Below are 16887 nucleotides of genomic sequence, written 5' to 3' on the forward strand. Positions count from 1 at the left end.
TGATGTCATAAATAAGAGTGCCAATTGTTAAATCAACAACGGGAGTCACTGGGTACATGCTCCCCACGTAGGATCTCTGTCCTTAATGTGTTCTACTATGAAACTTAAAAAAACAACACTACTAGTCTAACAATACCCTATACCTTGTGCGGTTGTGTGAGTGCAGCCTGCTGAAATCCTTGCTTAGTATATACTAAGTTGATCTTCAGTATATGAAGGTGATTGAAAATGAAACTCGATGAAGGGCGGGATGGGAGAGGGAGTGGGAGAGGGGAGGGCCGCGGGAGGGAGGGAGGTTGGGAGGGGGGAGCCACAACAATACAAAAGCTGCACTTTGTAAATTCACATTTATTAAATAATAAAAAAAAAAGAACTTAAAAAAAAAAAAAAGAAGAAGAAACTGCAGTAATCAAAAATCACCTCCACTTCTGATCCAGTTTCCTGATAAGGCATTCTGGGAGGCAGTGGATGATGCCTCAAGTGCTTGGGCCCCTACCATTCACATGAGAGACCCAGAAGCCAAAGGTTCCTGGTTTTAGCCTGACCCTGCCCTGATTGCAGCCATTTGGGGAATGAACCACTATATGGAAGACTGATCCCTCCCTGTTCCACCTCTGTTTATATGTACTGCATGGAAGACTGATCCCTCAACCTCTCAAGTACATGAAGAAAAATGAATAAACATTGAAAAAATGTAGGTACATCCGAATGCCTTAAGGGCTGATTCTGAGGCCAGAGTGCTATTTAGGACATCTGCCATTCTATGAGTCTACTGTGTATCCCGCTTCCCATGATGGATCGTTCTCTCCCTTTTTGATTCTATCAGCTAGTATTAGCAGACACTAGACTTGTTTGTGTGATCCCTTTGACTCTTAGACCTATCAGTGTGATTAATTGTGACCTGAAATTCATCACTTGGACTAGTGAGATGGCATTGGTACATGCCACCTTGATGGGATTGTATTGCAATCCCCTGGCACATTTCTAACTCCACCATTTGGGGCAAGTCCGATTGAGCATGTCCCAGATTGTACATCTCCTCCCTCTCTTATTCCCAGTCTTATATTTAACAGGGATCACTTTTCAGTTAAAATTTAAACACCTAAGAATAATTGTGTGTTAATCACATTAAGGCATTCGGATATGGCTGAAGAGCCCATGAGAGTATTTTAGGCATAGAAAGCCAAGACACCCTGGGGAAAAGAAAAAAAAAAACACACACACACACAAACCTAAATGGAAGATCTCTGCGAGTGAGATCTCAGTGGAAAGAACAGGGCCATCAAAGAAGGAGGTACCTTTCTCTGACGGGAGGAGAGAACTTCCACTCTGACTATGACCCTGTCAGAATAAGATCGAAGTCGGCGAACTCAAAAGGCTTCCATAGCCTTGGCAACTCATGACTAGAGCCTAGGGAGATTACTGAAGCCATAAACAAGAGTGTCAAATTGTTAAGTCAACAACAGGAGTCACTGTGTACTTACTTCTCATGTGGGATCTGTCCTTAGTGTGTTGTCCAATGTGAAGTAATGCTATAACTAGTACTGAAACAGTATTTTACACTTTGTGTTTCTGTGTGGGTGCAAACTGATGAAATCTTTCCTTAATATATACTGAATTGATCTTCTGTATATAAAGATAATTGAAAATGAATCTTGATGTGAATGGAATGGGAGAAGAAGTGGGAGATGGGAGGGGTGTGAATGGGAGGGAAATTATGGGGGGGGAGCCAATGTAATCCATTAACTGTACTTTGAAAATTTATATTTACTAAATAAAAAAATGAAAAAAATTAATGATAAAAAAGCAAGAAAAAAAATGTAGGTACAAAGTCAGCTCATAGTATTCACTGATTCAATTCCCAAATTGTCCATTGGCATGAGCTGAGCCCAGCCAAAGCCAAGAATGAAACTCCATCCAGGTCTCCCATATGGGTGGTAGGAACCCAGACAATTAGGTGCATTCCCAGGTGCATTCCCAGGAGCATTAACAGGGACCTGGATTATAAGTGGAGCAACTAGGACTCAAACTGGTGCTCATATGAGATCACCTATGTGTTTGCTTTAAGAATACTCATTTTCTTTATATCTGATCCCAATTAACTAGTCTGTTCCCTATTATGTTTCATCAATATAAAAATTGATTACAAATGAATGGTTCCTTTTGTTTGTATGCTTGATTTTTAGAACCTTGGTTATTTTGCAGATTCACATAGGGGAACTCTGCTGTTTAAGAAATTACATGCCTCACATTTATATTTTAATAGAATTTTGTAACAAATACAATAATAATTTTGAAATAAAATTCCATGCTTGTATATACAGAGAAAAAAAAGAAATAGTAGATTTTATGTTATGTGAATTATATATCAGTGGGAAAAATAATAGTTTCATAACATTTAAACCAGAGCAAAAGTACAAGAGCCAAAAAAATAAAAAAGGGAAAAGGTACATGCTCTTATATAGCTACATTTACATGTCTAACCTCAAACTCATCCCTGAGGTTCAAAAATCATGAACTCTTGGGGCTGGCACTGTGGCACAGTAGGTTAATCCTCCACCTGTGGCACAGGCATCCCATATGGAAACCTGTTCTAGACCCGCTGCTCCTCTTCTGATCTAGCTCTCTCCTATGGCCTGGGGAAGCAGCAGAAGATTGTCCAAGTCCTTGGGCCCCTGCACCCATGTGGGAGACCCAGAAGAAGCTCCTGGCTCTTGACTTCAGTTTGGCCCATCTCCAGCTGTTACAGCCATTTGGGGAGTGAACCAGCAGATGGAACACCTTTCTCTCTGTCTCTCCCTCTCATTGTTTGTAACTCTACCTCTCAAATAAACAAATAAATTTTTTTAAAAAAAATCATGAACTCTTTTAATCAAAAGCCATATTCTATTCAGAACCGCTCTGCTTAGTATGCAGGGTTCATTTGCTCATTCATCCATTTAAATATGTGTGAGGATTTACCAGGTACCAGTCTCTGTGTTGAGCTGGCTGGCGCCGCAGCTCAATAGGCTAATCCTACGCCTGCGGCGCCGGCACACCAGGTTCTAGTCCTGGTCGGGGTGCCGGATTCTGTCCCAGTTGCCCCTCTTCCAGTCCAGCTCTCTGCTGTGGCCTGGGAAGGCAGTGGAGGATGGCCCAAGTGCTTGGGCCCTGCACCACATGGGAGACTGGGAAGAAGCACCTGGCTCCTGGCTTCGGATCAGCGCAGTGCGCTGGCCACAGCAGCCATTGGGGGGTGAACCAACGGAAAAGGAAGACCTTTCTCTCTGTCTCTCTCTCTCACTGTCCAAAAAAAAAAGAAAGTTGAGCCAATCCTTGCCATCACAGAATTTATATTCTAGCAGTAAAATCGGACATCAAAAAATAATGCAACAACCCCACCACCTATACTGAAAACTACCATATAGGTGCTATGACGGAAAAGCACGAGATGCTATGAGAACATATTTCAAGAGAGCTGATCAGCTCTGAAAAGGGTCGGGTACTACCTGTAGAAACCTTCCTGAGGAAGTGATAATCAGGCCGAGACCAAAAGAATGAACAAGAATTGGCTGCACTTTATGGGTGTAGGAGGCCTCCCAGCAGAGAAAGCAGCCTACCTGAGGGCTCTGAGACAGCAAAGTTCTCAGTAATTTGAGGAACAGAGAAGACTAATGTGGTTGCACTAAAGTACACAACCTAAATATCAACCAATTGATGAACATGTAACAAAACATGGCATAACCATAACTGAATATTATTAAGCCATAAAAAAGAAAGAAACACTGATATATGCCTCAACATGGATGAAAGTTGAAAACATTATGCTGGGGCTGGCATTGTGGCATAGCAGGTAAAGCCACTGCCTGCAGTGCCAGCATCCCATATGGGCACTGGTTTGAGTCCCAGCTGCTCCACTTCTGATCCAGCTCTCTGCTATGGCCTTGGAAAGCAATGGAGGATGGCCTAAGTCTTTGGACCCCTGCACCCGCATGGGAGACCTGGAAGAAGCTTCTGGCTTCGGATTCACCCAGTTCTGGCTGTTGTGGCCATCTAGGGAGTGAACCAGTGGATGGAAGACCTCTCTCTCTCTCTCTCTGCCTCTGCCTCTCTGTAACTCTGTCTTTCAAATAAATAAATAAATCTTTAAAAAAAAAAAACATGCTAAGAGAAAAAAACCAGTACAATGGAGGACATCATTGTGTGATCCCATGAATATTAAAGTGTATCACAGGCAGATATAAATACACAGAAAGTAGATTTCTGTTTGTCTAAAGTTGTGGGGGAGGGAAATGTTACTGTAATATGTATGGGATTTTTTTTTATGAGGGAGTGATGCAGACATTCTAAAACTGATAGTGGTGATGGTTACACAAAATAGTGAATATACTAAAAACTACTAAACCGTACATGTTAAATAAGTAAATTGGGGAGCCACAATCGTGGTGCAGTGGGTAAAGGCACCGCCTGAGACAGTGGCATCCCATATAGGTGATGGTTTGAGACCCAGCTGCTCTACTCCTGATCCAGATCCTTGCTAATGCACCTGAGAAAGCAGTGGAAGGTGGCTCAAGTGCACCCTGCACCCATGTGGGAAACCCAGAAGAAGCTCCTGGCTCCTGGCTTCAGACAGGTCCAGTTCCATCTGTTGCAGTCATTTAAACAGTCAACCAGTGGATGGAATCTCTCTCTCTCTCTGTAAACTCTGCCTTTTGAATAAATAAATAAATCTTTAGAGGCTGGCACTGTGGCATAGAGGGTAAAGCTGCCGCCTGCAGTGCCAACATCCCATATGGGGACTGGTTCAAATTCAGGCTGTTCCACTTCTGATCCAGATCTCTGCTATGGCCTGGGAAAGCAGTAGAAAATGGCCCAAGTTATTGGGCCCCTGCACCCATGTGGGAGACCTGGAGGAAACTCCTGGCTCCTGGCTTCAGATGGATGCAGCTCCAGCCGTTGCGGCCAGTTGGGGAGTGAACCATGGGATGGAAGACCTCTCTCTCTCTGCGTAATTCTGACTTTCATATAAATAAATAAATCTGTAAAAAATAAATATATATTTAAATTTTTTTTAAATAAGTAAATTGCATGGTACCTGAATTCTATGTCCACAAATGTATTATTTTCCCAAATGCTATTTCTTTAAACTACATCACTCATATCTATATTGATGGTCAAAACACTCAGCTGCATAAAGGTCATCCAGTTCTCAGCATGAAACTCTTTTATTCGCTCAGAAATGAAGTCCTCTACAGCTTCACAAATTTGAGAAAATGCAAAGCACAACTTGTTTTGTGCCACATCACAGAACTTTCTAATCAGGAAAGATAAAGCAGCATAGGCTAAGTGCAGGCCAAAAGCCTGAGTTTCAGTGCTTAAGAATGCTACAATCTCCTATTAAATGAAGGTTATTTGGCACACATCTGAAGTGTTTCATGTTGAAGATACAGTCATTCAATTAACAAAAGAAACCTGAAACCACATTTATGCAAGAAATGTAACTGACAAATGAAGAAGAGCAAGCAGGTGAAACAGTACTCCAAGGAGAAGAAGCATAAATGTCAGAAAAGAGCAGGATGCTGAGCCTGTAAGCCTCCAGAGGAGAAACTGAGCACAAAATTATTTTTCTTTTGTGTGTTTGTATGTTTCCAAAAAACACAACAGGAATTTGTTGGAAAGCAACAGATTTGTCAGTTAGGACTTGGCAAATTGCCAACGGATTGTTGGTTTTAATCATACAGCCCAGAGTAAGCCTTAATGTGTAGAATCAGGGGAAAAAACTGACAATGACTCAGCCCAGCAAGTCTAATCAGCCATAAGTCTCATGAAGAAATGCAACTGCCTCACAAGCATGCTGAAGCACTAGTGTTTTTGATGCACCTTTTTGGGATTAAATAGCAGAAACCCAATAATACACCATTTTTCTTCCTGACAGATAATCCAGCAATGGACAGGTTAATAATTTGAAGCCTCAGGAAAGCTGAAAATAAATTCTGTCATCATGAAGAACAACAGAAATTATTATCTATTAAGAAGTAGTTGACAATCTTACCAAGGAGGCAGGTACCAATGCCAGCGCACTTGGTAAAGTGATAAGTATAAATACACAACCGATCAAAAAGATAGGGTATGTGTCGATGAGATTTCACAAATAAGACCAGTGTAAGCAACTAATGAAGGATAGAATTAAAAGGGAGAGAATGATCCTGCGGGGGAAACAGGACACACAGCAGACTCATAGAATGGCAGCACTCCTGCCTCAGAATCAACCCTTGGGACATTCGGATCTGGCTAAAATCTCACAGGCATGGAAAGCCATGACACGGTGGCAAAAAACAATCTAAATGAAAGATCCTGGTGAACAAGACCCCAGCAGAAGGAACAGGCCATCAAGGAGAGAGGCGCCTTTCTCTGAAGGGAGGAAGGAACCTCCACTGTGATACAGCCTTGACGAAACAAGTTCAGAGTCAAGAACTCAAGGGGCTTCCATAGCCTAGACAGCTCATAACAAGAGTCTCGGGTGATTGCTGATGTCATAAATAAGAGTGCCAACTGTTAAATCAACAACGGGAGTCACTGGGTATATGCTCCCCACGTAGGATCTCTGTCTTTAATGTGTTCTACTATGAAACTTAAAAAACAACACTACTAGTCTAACAATACCCTATACCTTGTGCGGTTGTGTGAGTGCAGCCTGTTGAAATCCTTGCTTAGTATATACTAAGTTGATCTTCTGTATATGAAGGTGATTGAAAATGAAACTCGATGAAGGGAGGGATGGGAGAGGGAGTGGGAGAGGGGAGGGCCACGGGAGGGAGGGAGGTTGGGGGGGGGGAGCCACAACAATACAAAAGTTGCACTTTGTAAATTTACATTTATTAAATAAAAAAATAACTATATAACAAACAAAAAAAGAAAAAGAAAAAAAAGAACTTAATACTTTACCCTTTTAGTATTTTTTATGTTCTACTTAAAATTATTGGTTGAACTCTGTAATTAATACACAATTACTCTTAGGTGTTTAATTAATGCTATAACTAGTACTCAAATAGTATTTTACACTTTGTGTTTCTGTGTGGGTGCAAACTGTTGAAATCTTTACTTAATATATGCTAAATTGATCTTCTGTATATAAAGATAATTGAAAATTAATCTTGATGTGAATGGAATGGGAGAGGGAGTGGGAGAGGGGAGTGTTGTGGGTGGGAGGGAAGTTATGGCGGGGGGGGGGCTATTGTAATCCATAAGCTGTACTTTGGAAATTTATGTTCATTAAATAAAATATCAATATAAAAAAAAAGGAATGTTACCCCCACACACACAAAAAAAAGAAGTAGTTGAAGATGGCCCAAGTGTTTGGGTCCTTGCATTCACATGGGAGACCTGGAAGAAGCTCCTGGCTTCTAGCTTCACCCTGGCCCAGCCCCAACCATTGCAGCCATTTAGGGAGTGAACCAGAGGAGGGAAGATCTCTCTGTGTCTCTCCCTCCCTCCCTCCCTCTCTCTCTCTCTCTCTCTCTCTCTCTCTAATTCTGCCTTTCAATCAAATAAATAAATATTTTTACCAGCGCTGTGGCACAGCGGATAAAGCCACCACCACCTGCAGTGCTGGCATCACATATGGGCGCTAGTTCATATCCCGGCTGCTCCACTTCTGATCCAGATCTCTGCTATGGCCTGCGAAAGCAGCAGCAGATGACCCATGTCCTTGCGCCCCTGCACACATGTGAGAGACCCAGCAGAAGCTCCTGGCTCCTGGCTTTGTATCGACACAGCTCTGCCATTGCAACCAACTGGGGAGTAAACCAGCAGACAGAAGATCTCTCACTTTCTCTCCATCTCTCTCTGTCTCTCTCTCTACCTCTCCTTCTCTCTCTGTGTAACTCTAACTTTCAAATAAATAAATAAATATTTTAAAAAACGTAATAGGAACCAAATATAAAAATTACTTTTTGGGAAGCAATTCAGTATAATTTATCTTCTGACCCAAACCCCTTTCTTTCAGTATAATGTTCCAAGGCAAAGGCAGAAAATCCTTAAAACTTGGGGAAAAATTCATACAGTAAGGAACACAAACACTAATTAAGAGATAGAAACATGTTATAACACTTGAGAAAGAATCTAAGAGAACTGGATGGACAGAAGCTGAGATAGTTTGAGATCATCAAAAGGCTTTTAAGCAGTTCAACTCCTCTCTTAAACCAGTATTTCCTTTATGTATGCAAACAACTACAAAAACACAGTAACTCTGAAAAAGAGTAATTAATCTCTCCATAATGCAATTAAAGGTACACAATGGAGAAGTTAAATGGCTTAGGTTCAAAATCTACCTCCCCCTATTAATTGAGCAACCTTAGGCCCTGTGTCCTCCTGAGTTACACAGAGATAATTCCAGGTGTGCCTCACAGGATTAACATGAGGATCAAATAAGGCAGTATACATGTATCAAAGTACACCTTACAAATGATTCACCATTATTTCAGAACTAACAGCATTCTCAAAGCTTTATGTTAACACTTTCTGTCAGTAACGGCATTTTTTTCCCACCAACTTTCAAAACAAGGCCCTAAAATCTTTACTCAATTTAAACTCACACCATGGAAACCTTGGCTGCGTTATTTGGATTGCAGAGCTGGCAAAATTCCACTCCAGGTGGCTAAGCAATAATAAACAAGGGCTCACTGTTTCCTCGCATCCTCACTCACTCCGTGATTAAGTTTTTCTGCAAATTTAACGGTTCATTCTGGACTTTTTAAATACTGCTATATTCTCTCCTCCAGTTACAGAACTTTAAAATACCTAAACACTAAAACAAATAACATTTTAAAAGTTAACATTCAAGCTAGGGAGGGGCGGGGCGGAATGGAAACACGGAAAGATCTGGTTCTGCACGAGGTTTTTCAGGCTGAGCAGTTTAACCAAGGCCAAGAAAACTCTTTCATATGTTGTTGAATCGGCCAGGATTCTAGAAGAAAACACCAAACTCAAATTAAGTAATTTGAGGATAGTGTCATCAAAGAACTGTTTTGTAAAGCATGCACAAGATGGTGAGAAGCCACAAGGAATGGAATTACCAAGGCAAGCAGCAGGAAGGTGTCACTACAAAGGGAGTTGGACAGAGAGAGAGAGAGAGAGAAAGGTCTTCCTTCCATTGGTTCACCCCCAGATGGCCGCTACGGCTGGAGCTGCGCCGATCTGAAGTCAGGAGCCAGGTGCCTCCTCCTGGTCTCTCATGCGGGTGCAGGGCCCAGGCACTTGGGACATCCTCCGCTGCCTTCCCGGGCCGCGGTGGAGAGCTGGACTGGAGGAGGAGCAACCGGGACTAGAACCTGGCGCCCATATGGGATGCCGGTGCCGCAAGGCGGAGGATTAACCAAGTGAGCCACGGCGCCGGCCCCTAAACTGTTTCTCAATATCTTTCAAAGTTTTTGATGTCTCCTGAGATCCTTGCTTGAATCAGTTATTTGTAAGACTTCAGAGTGGTGGATTTTTCTAATTCTTTGTTTACTACTTGATTTCTGTAAAGAAAATCTTTCCTTTTTTAAAAAAAAAAAAAAAAAAAAAAAGTTAACATTCAAGAGATTTTTTAAAATGCTACACCAAGAGAACAAGGGGACAGCACTTCAAGATAATGAAACCAGTAGATACTTTGTCCATCCGCTGACCTAGTCAGCACAATGCCGGCACTGAAAACAAAGCAATTACCAGCTTTCTAAGAATTCCCCCAATATGTCCTACAATATTTAAATAATAGATATAATTCTGTTTACTGTGAATAATTTTTAAGATTGAACACATGAACACAGCAAGTTATAAAATATTTGCTTAATAGAAAACATACATACTTACAATAAAAGTATAGAACACAAATGAGCTACCAGGTCAATAAACAAACTGCAGCCCAAAAAAAAGCTCCAAAGCTGGCGCCACGGCTCACTAGGCTAATCCTCCGCCTAGCGGCGCCGGCACACCAGGTTCTAGTCCCGGTCGGGGCGCCGGATTCTGTCCCGGTTGCCCCTCTTCCATTCCAGCTCTCTGCTGAGGCCCGGGAGTGCAGTGGAGGATGGCCCAAGTACTTGGGCCCTGCACCCCATGGGAGACCAGGATAAGTACCTGGCTCCTGCCATCGGATTAGCATGGTGCTGATTGGATTGGAAGTGAAGCAACCAGCACCCATATGGGATGCCAGCATCACAGGCGGCGGCTTAACCTGTTAGGCCACAACACTGCACACCACCCCCTTTTTTTTTTTTTTTGAGAGGCAGAGAGAGATTTAGAGGGAGAGAGTTCCTCTCCACTGGTTCACTTCCCAAATGCCCCAAACAGCCAGCACCAGGCCTAAGCCCAGGCCAGGAGGCAGGAACACAACCCAGATCTCCCACAAGTGACAGAAACCCACTTACTTGAGACATCACCACTGTCCCTCAGGGTCTGCATTGGCAGGAAGCTAGAGCTAGGAGCCGGAGCCAGGAATCAAACCCAGGTATTCTGATATAAGACATAGATATCTTGATGGCTAGGCTAAATTCCTGCCTTTTAAATGTATTTCATTTTTTATTATTAATTTAAAAGTATTATCAGAAGCGAGTATTTGGCACCATGGTTAAGATACTGTTTGGGGCCGGCGCCGCAGCTCACTAGGCTAATCCTCTGCCTTGCGGCACTGGCACACCGGGTTCTAGTCCCGGTCGGGGCGCCGGATTCTGTCCCGGTTGCCCCTCTTCCATTCCAGCTCTCTTCTGTGGCGCGGGAGTGCAGTGGAGAATGGCCCAAGTGCTTGGGCCCTGCACCCTATGGGAGACCAGGAGAAGCACCTGGCTCCTGGCTTCAGATCATCACGGTGCCCCAGTTGCAGCGCGTTGGCCTTGGTGGCCATTGGTTGGTGAACCAATGGCAAAGGAAGACCTTTCTCTCTGTCTCTCTCTGTCTCTCTGTCTAACTCCGCCTGTCAAAATCTTTTTTAAAAAATTTAAAAAAAAAAGATATTGTTTGGGATGCCCACATCCCAGCTATGTTTCTAATTCTAGCTTCTTGCTAAAGCACACCCCAAAGGCAGCAGGTAATAGCTCAACTACTTCAATCCTTGCAACCAATGGGGAAACCCAGCTGAGTATGACTGTTGTAGGCATTTGAGGAGTGATGCAGCAAACTGAAGCTCTCTGGCTCTTTCTCTCGCTATACCTTTCAAATAAACAAACATAAAAGATAGGCTTACTTTAAATAATATTATCATTGTCACTTTTTAAAAATTTATTTGAAAGGCAGAGTGACAGGGAGTGGGCAGACAGAGAGACTGATCTTCCATCTGCTAGTTCACTTCCTAAGTGGCTGTAAGAGCCAATTCTGGCCAGGCTGAATCCAGAAGCCAAAAATCGAAACTGGTCTCCTACATGGGTAGCAAGAACCCTAGTACTTGGACCATCTTCCATTCTTCCCAGGTACATTAGCAGGAAGCTGAATAGCAAGCAGATCAGCCAGGGCTCCAAGTGGCATATATGTGATGCTAGAATTACAAGAAGCAGCTTAACCTGCTGCACCACAATGCCAGCTCCCACTGTCATTTTTGAGAAGAATTTTGGAAATACACCAAAAAAATTCAAGCAGAAATGCCCAAACTTTTGCTATGAATAACATTACTTTCACATCTAAACTAAATATATGATATAAAGAGATGATACCAATACATTGTTCAGGAAAAAGCTAAGTTGCAGGGACTGGTGTTATGGCATAATGGGTTAAGCTGCCACCTGAAATGCCAACATCCCATATGGGCACTGGTTCAAGTCTAGACTGCTCCACTTCCAATCCAGCTCCCTGATAATGTGCCTGGGAAAAGCAGCAGCAGACAGCCCAAGTGCTTGGGACTCTGCACCCACATAGGAGACCCAGGTGAAATCCCTCGCTCCTGGTTTTGGCCTGGCCCAGCCCCAGCCATTGCAGCCATTTGGGGACTAAACCAGCAGATATGAGATTTCTCTCTGTGTCTCTCCTTCTCTCTCTCTCTCTCTGTAACTCTGCTTTCTAAATAAATAAAATAAACCTTTCTAATTTTAAAGAGGTATTACACATAGAGAGGAAGAGACAGAGAGAGATCTTCCATCCACTGGTTCACCCCCCAAAAGGGCCGCAATGGCCAGGGCTGGGCCAGGTCCAAGCCAAGAGTCAGGAGCTTCTTCCAAGTCTCCCATATGGGTGCATGGCACAACCACTTGATCCATCTTCACTACTTTCCCAGGCACATTATCAGGGAGCTGGATTGGAAGTGGACCAGCCAGGTTTCAAATCAGCACCCATATGGGATGCCGGCATCACAGGCAGAGGCTCTACCCACTATGACACAATGCCAGCCCCTAAAATAAATCTTAAAAAAAAAAAAAAAAAAAAAAAAAAAAAAAGCTAAGTTGCCAAACTGCATGTATAATATGATCCTATTTATATAGAAACAAAATACTATGTAAATTTATATATATATACATACATACATATATATGTGTGTGTGTGTGTGTATATATATATATATATATATATATAGTGTGTATGTGTGTGTGTTATTTGCATGTTTTTTTTAAAAAAGGTCTACAAAGGGGCTGGTGCTGTAGCATAGCAGGTTAAGGCCACAGCCTGCAGCACCAGCATCCCATGTGGGCAGTGATTTGAATCCCAAGTGCTTCATTCCAATCCAGCTCTCTGCTAGGAATGCAATGGAGGATGGCCTAAGTCCACGTAGGAAACCCAGAAGGGGCTCCTGGCTCCTGGCTTTGGCCTGGCCTATCCCTAGTCGTTGTAGACATTTGGGGAGTGAACCAGCAGGTGGAAGATCTGTCTCTCCTCTGTCTCTAGCTCTGCCTTTCAAATAAATAAATCTTTAAAAAAAAAGAAAGTCTACAAAGTTATTCACCTATTAGAGAATCAGAAAGATTAAAAGAACATTCACATTTCATTTAATGTATTCACCGTATTCACTGACTATTTAGTAACAAACATGGACTATCTTTTGTAACTTTTTAACCACCAATTTTTAAAATTTCTTAAATGTACAATCAGTTTAGATTCTTTTCCTTTTTCCATGCATTAAATTCAACACTTTGGTGCATCAATTTTATTTAGCCAACCCAGGGGGAAAAGTAAATACCCATGGGTTATACCTGTCACAGGATATAACACAGGACAGCTTTCACAAACTCCTTACTCAGAATGTACCCCTAAGGAAATGTGTAGGACAAAAAGTTTGCTGCAAAATATATATAGAGAAAAGGCAATTACCATCACCTCTAGTGTTTACATCTAACTCCATATATCCACACTTTTGCAAAAACTGCCAATATATGTGGAACCACATTTTCCAAAAAAAAACAAACAGAACACTTTCAGAGAGGATACATATATATTAACACACAGTTCTCAATTTAAAATATCAAACCTAGCTTGAAGATTTCAGGCCAACTTTTAGAAGAGAGTAAGGAGATGGAGAAACAAGAAACATCATTGGTCATTCTTTTTTTTTTTTTTTTTTTTCTCATCCATCTTTTGATGCCCCCCACTTCAGTTCCTTAGTGAACTCAACAAGAGTCTCTGGGACCAACTTGAAACATGCAAATCAAATGAATCTGTAAATAACGAAAGTTTAGAATCATACCTTTTCCAAAATGAACCTGTTTAAATATGGCATGTAGCCTTGGTTTGAAACGGGTCCCTCATCATCATCCCTGAAGTGCTCTTCAAGTGCAACAGGGTCATGTGGAACCTTCAGCACCGTGCACAGGTTATGGGAAAGGACCTAAGGGGGGAAAAGGAGATTAGTTTAAAGGCACCCACTAAACAGCACATGACCCCTTCACCATCTGAACAATTCACACTGTTTCTAGCCCTGGGCAGAGAAAGCTGGACAATAAACTAGCTAATAAAGAGTGAGTAATGCCAGCCAGCCCCCCCTTTGTTACCCATGATTCTCATTCTTGCCCTCTGCAGTTCTGGTTCACTTCACACAATTCTACTATAGACCTACTATGAGCCATGCTCATGGAAGAAAAGAATATTCCTTTTAGCTTTTTTATCATCTGGTCCACATGAACAAAAGAAGGGCAGGGGGGAGCAAGAGAGTGTGTTCAAAATTAAACTCTTCTCCAAGTAGAGCAAGGTCAGCCAACTGGAGCTCTTTAGAGAAAGAACCTGGTGTGAGGCAGTTGCAGTAAAGGGTTCTGGACAAGATGCTGACCTGGAGAAGTCACAACTTCTCTGGGTTTCAGTTTCCTTGTTTCTTCAGTAGAAAGGACCAAACTGATATATAAATATACCAAATATTAACTAGTAATCTCTCCAGTGTCCAAAAAGCTCTAAAATTCTATTACTCTAGGCTATTTCAATATAAGGATAAAAGAACATAAATATAAAAAGGGAAAAAAATCGAGAGCCTAATTTAGGGGTCAGGCACTTAGCCTACTGGTTAAAACACCAATTAAGGGGCCAGCATTGCGGCATAGCAGGTAAATCCATCACCTGTGATGCCAGCATCCTGTATTGGAACGTTCCCAGTTTGAGTCCTAGCTGCTCTGCATCCAATCCAGCTCCCTGTTAATGTACCTAGAAAAGCAGAAGATGGCCCAAATACTTGGGCCCCTGCCACCCATGAGGGAAACTGGATAGAGTTCTGGGCTCCTGGTTTCATTCTGGCTCAGCCCTGGCTGTTGTGGCCACTTGAGGAGTTAACTAGCAGATGGAAGATTGATCTATATCTCTCTCCCTCTGTGTCACTATGCCTTTCAAATAAGTAAAATAATATATATTTTTAAAGATTTATCCATTTATTTGAAAGGCAAAATTACAGACAGGGAGAGGCAGAGATCTTCCATCCACTTGTTCACTCTCCAAATGGCTGCAACGGCCAGTGCTGGACAAGGTCGAAGCCAGGAGCCAGTAGCTTCATCCAGGTCTCCCACGTGGGAGCAGGGGTCCAAGTACTTAGACCATCTTCCTCTGCTTTCCCAGGAACATTAGCAGGGAGCTGGATCAGAAATGGAGCAGTCAGGACTCAAACTGGGGCTGCCACTGTGGTGTATTGGGTAAAGCCACTGCCTGCAGTGCCCGCATCCCATATGGGCACCAGTTCAAGTCCTGGCTGCTCCGCTTCCCATCCAGCTCTCTGCTATGACCTGAGAAAGCAGTACAAAATGGCCCAAGTCCTTGGGACCCAGCAACTGTGTGGGAGACCCGGAAAAATCTCCTGGCCCCTGGCTTTCGATCAGCACAGCTCTGGCCATTGTGGCCAGTTGGAGAGTGAACCAGCGGATGGAAGATCTCTCTCTCTTTCTCTCTGCCTCTTCTCTCTGTGTAACTCTCAAATAAATAAATAAATCTTTTTTAAAAATGGCACCTATATAGGATGTCGGCACTGCAAGCAGAGGCTTTACCTGCTCTGCCACAGCTCTTGCCCTAAAATAATAAATCTTGAGAGAAAAAAAAAAAAAAGAGATAACCAGTTAGGATACTTCCATCCCACATCAGAAAGCTTGTGTTAAATCCTTAGCTCCAGCTCCTGATTCCAGCTTCCTGCTAATTTAGATCCTGGGAAGCAGTGGAGACCACCCAGGTCATTTGAGTTCCTACCACCACATGGGAAACCTAGATTGAGTTCCCTTCTCCCAGCTTTGGGCTCCATGGCCACTGAGGGCATTTTGGGGGTGAACGATGGGATGTGGGACTCTGTGTCTCTTTCCCTCTCAGTCTCTCTTAAGCAAATATTTTTTTAAAAGAACCTGGATTATAAATAAGAGAAAAATAAACAACAAAACCACCTTAGGAGTCACAACAATGGCCAAAAAATCTTTGTAGAAAGCTTGCATTTCACAGCATAAACACACACACACACACACACATAAACACACACATGGAGTGGGCCAGAGGCTTCAAAAAGCTCATGGAAAATGGAATTAACAGATGTTTATTTTGATGCCCAAATAACCTGAAATCCAGGCATAGTTTTTCTTTTTTTTTAAGAAAACTTTTATTTAATAAATATAAATTTTGAAAGTACAACTTGTGAATTATAGCTGTTTTCCCCTCATAACCATCCTCCTACTTGCAAACCATCCCATCTCCTGCTCCCTCTCTCATCCCATTCTTCATTAATATTCATTTTTAATTATCTTTATATACAGAAGATCAACTTAGTATATACTAAGTAAAGATTTCAACGGCCGGCGCCGCGGCTCACTAGGCTAATCCTCTGCCTTGCGGCGCCAGCACACCAGGTTCTAGTACCGGTCGGGGCACCGGATTCTGTCCCGGTTGCCCCTCTTCCAGGCCAGCTCTCTGCTGTGGCCAGGGAGTGCAGTGGAGGATGGCCCAAGTGTTTGGGCCCTGCACCCCATGGGAGACCAGGATAAGTACCTGGCTCCTGCCTTCGGATCAGCACAGTGCGCCGGCCGCAGCGCGCCAGCCGTGGCAGCCATTGGAGGGTGAACCAACGGCAAAAGGAAGACCTTTTTCTCTGTCTCTCTCTCTCACTGTCCACTCTGCCTGTCAAAAAAAAAAAAAGATTTCAACAGTTTGCATCCACACAGACACACAAAGTACTGTTTGAAGACTAGTTTTACCATTAATTCGCATAGTATAACACATTAAGGACAGAGATCCTACATGAGGAGTAAGTGCACAGTGACTCCTGTTGTTGATTTAACAATTGACACTCTTATGACGTCAATAATCATCTGAGGCTCTTGTCATGAGCTGCCAAGGCTATGGAAGCCTCTTGAGTTCACAAACTCCGACCTTATTTAGACAAGGCCATAATGAAAGTGGAAGTTCTCTCTTCCCTTCAGAGAAAGGTCTAGGCATAGTTTTTCATAACACATCTTTCACAAAACTTTTGAAGAGCCCTTGTAAAGGGCCACTGCTCTAACAATAACCGGA

At 42.7% G+C, this 16887-nt stretch overlaps 1 protein-coding gene across 1 annotated transcript in view; it reads right to left on the reverse strand.

Annotated features, from left to right (window-relative positions):
• SWAP70 (switching B cell complex subunit SWAP70) overlaps nt 1–16887 on the reverse strand; it is a 101684-nt gene that overhangs the window by 59640 nt on the left and 25157 nt on the right. Inside the window, exon 2 of the mRNA XM_002708808.5 lies at nt 13616–13756. Within this exon, the coding sequence (XP_002708854.2) occupies nt 13616–13756 (141 nt within the window). The remainder of the gene's footprint in view (nt 1–13615; nt 13757–16887) is intronic.

This window comes from Oryctolagus cuniculus, chromosome 1, assembly GCF_964237555.1.
Source record: "Oryctolagus cuniculus chromosome 1, mOryCun1.1, whole genome shotgun sequence".
Taxonomy (NCBI): Eukaryota; Metazoa; Chordata; class Mammalia; order Lagomorpha; family Leporidae; genus Oryctolagus; species Oryctolagus cuniculus.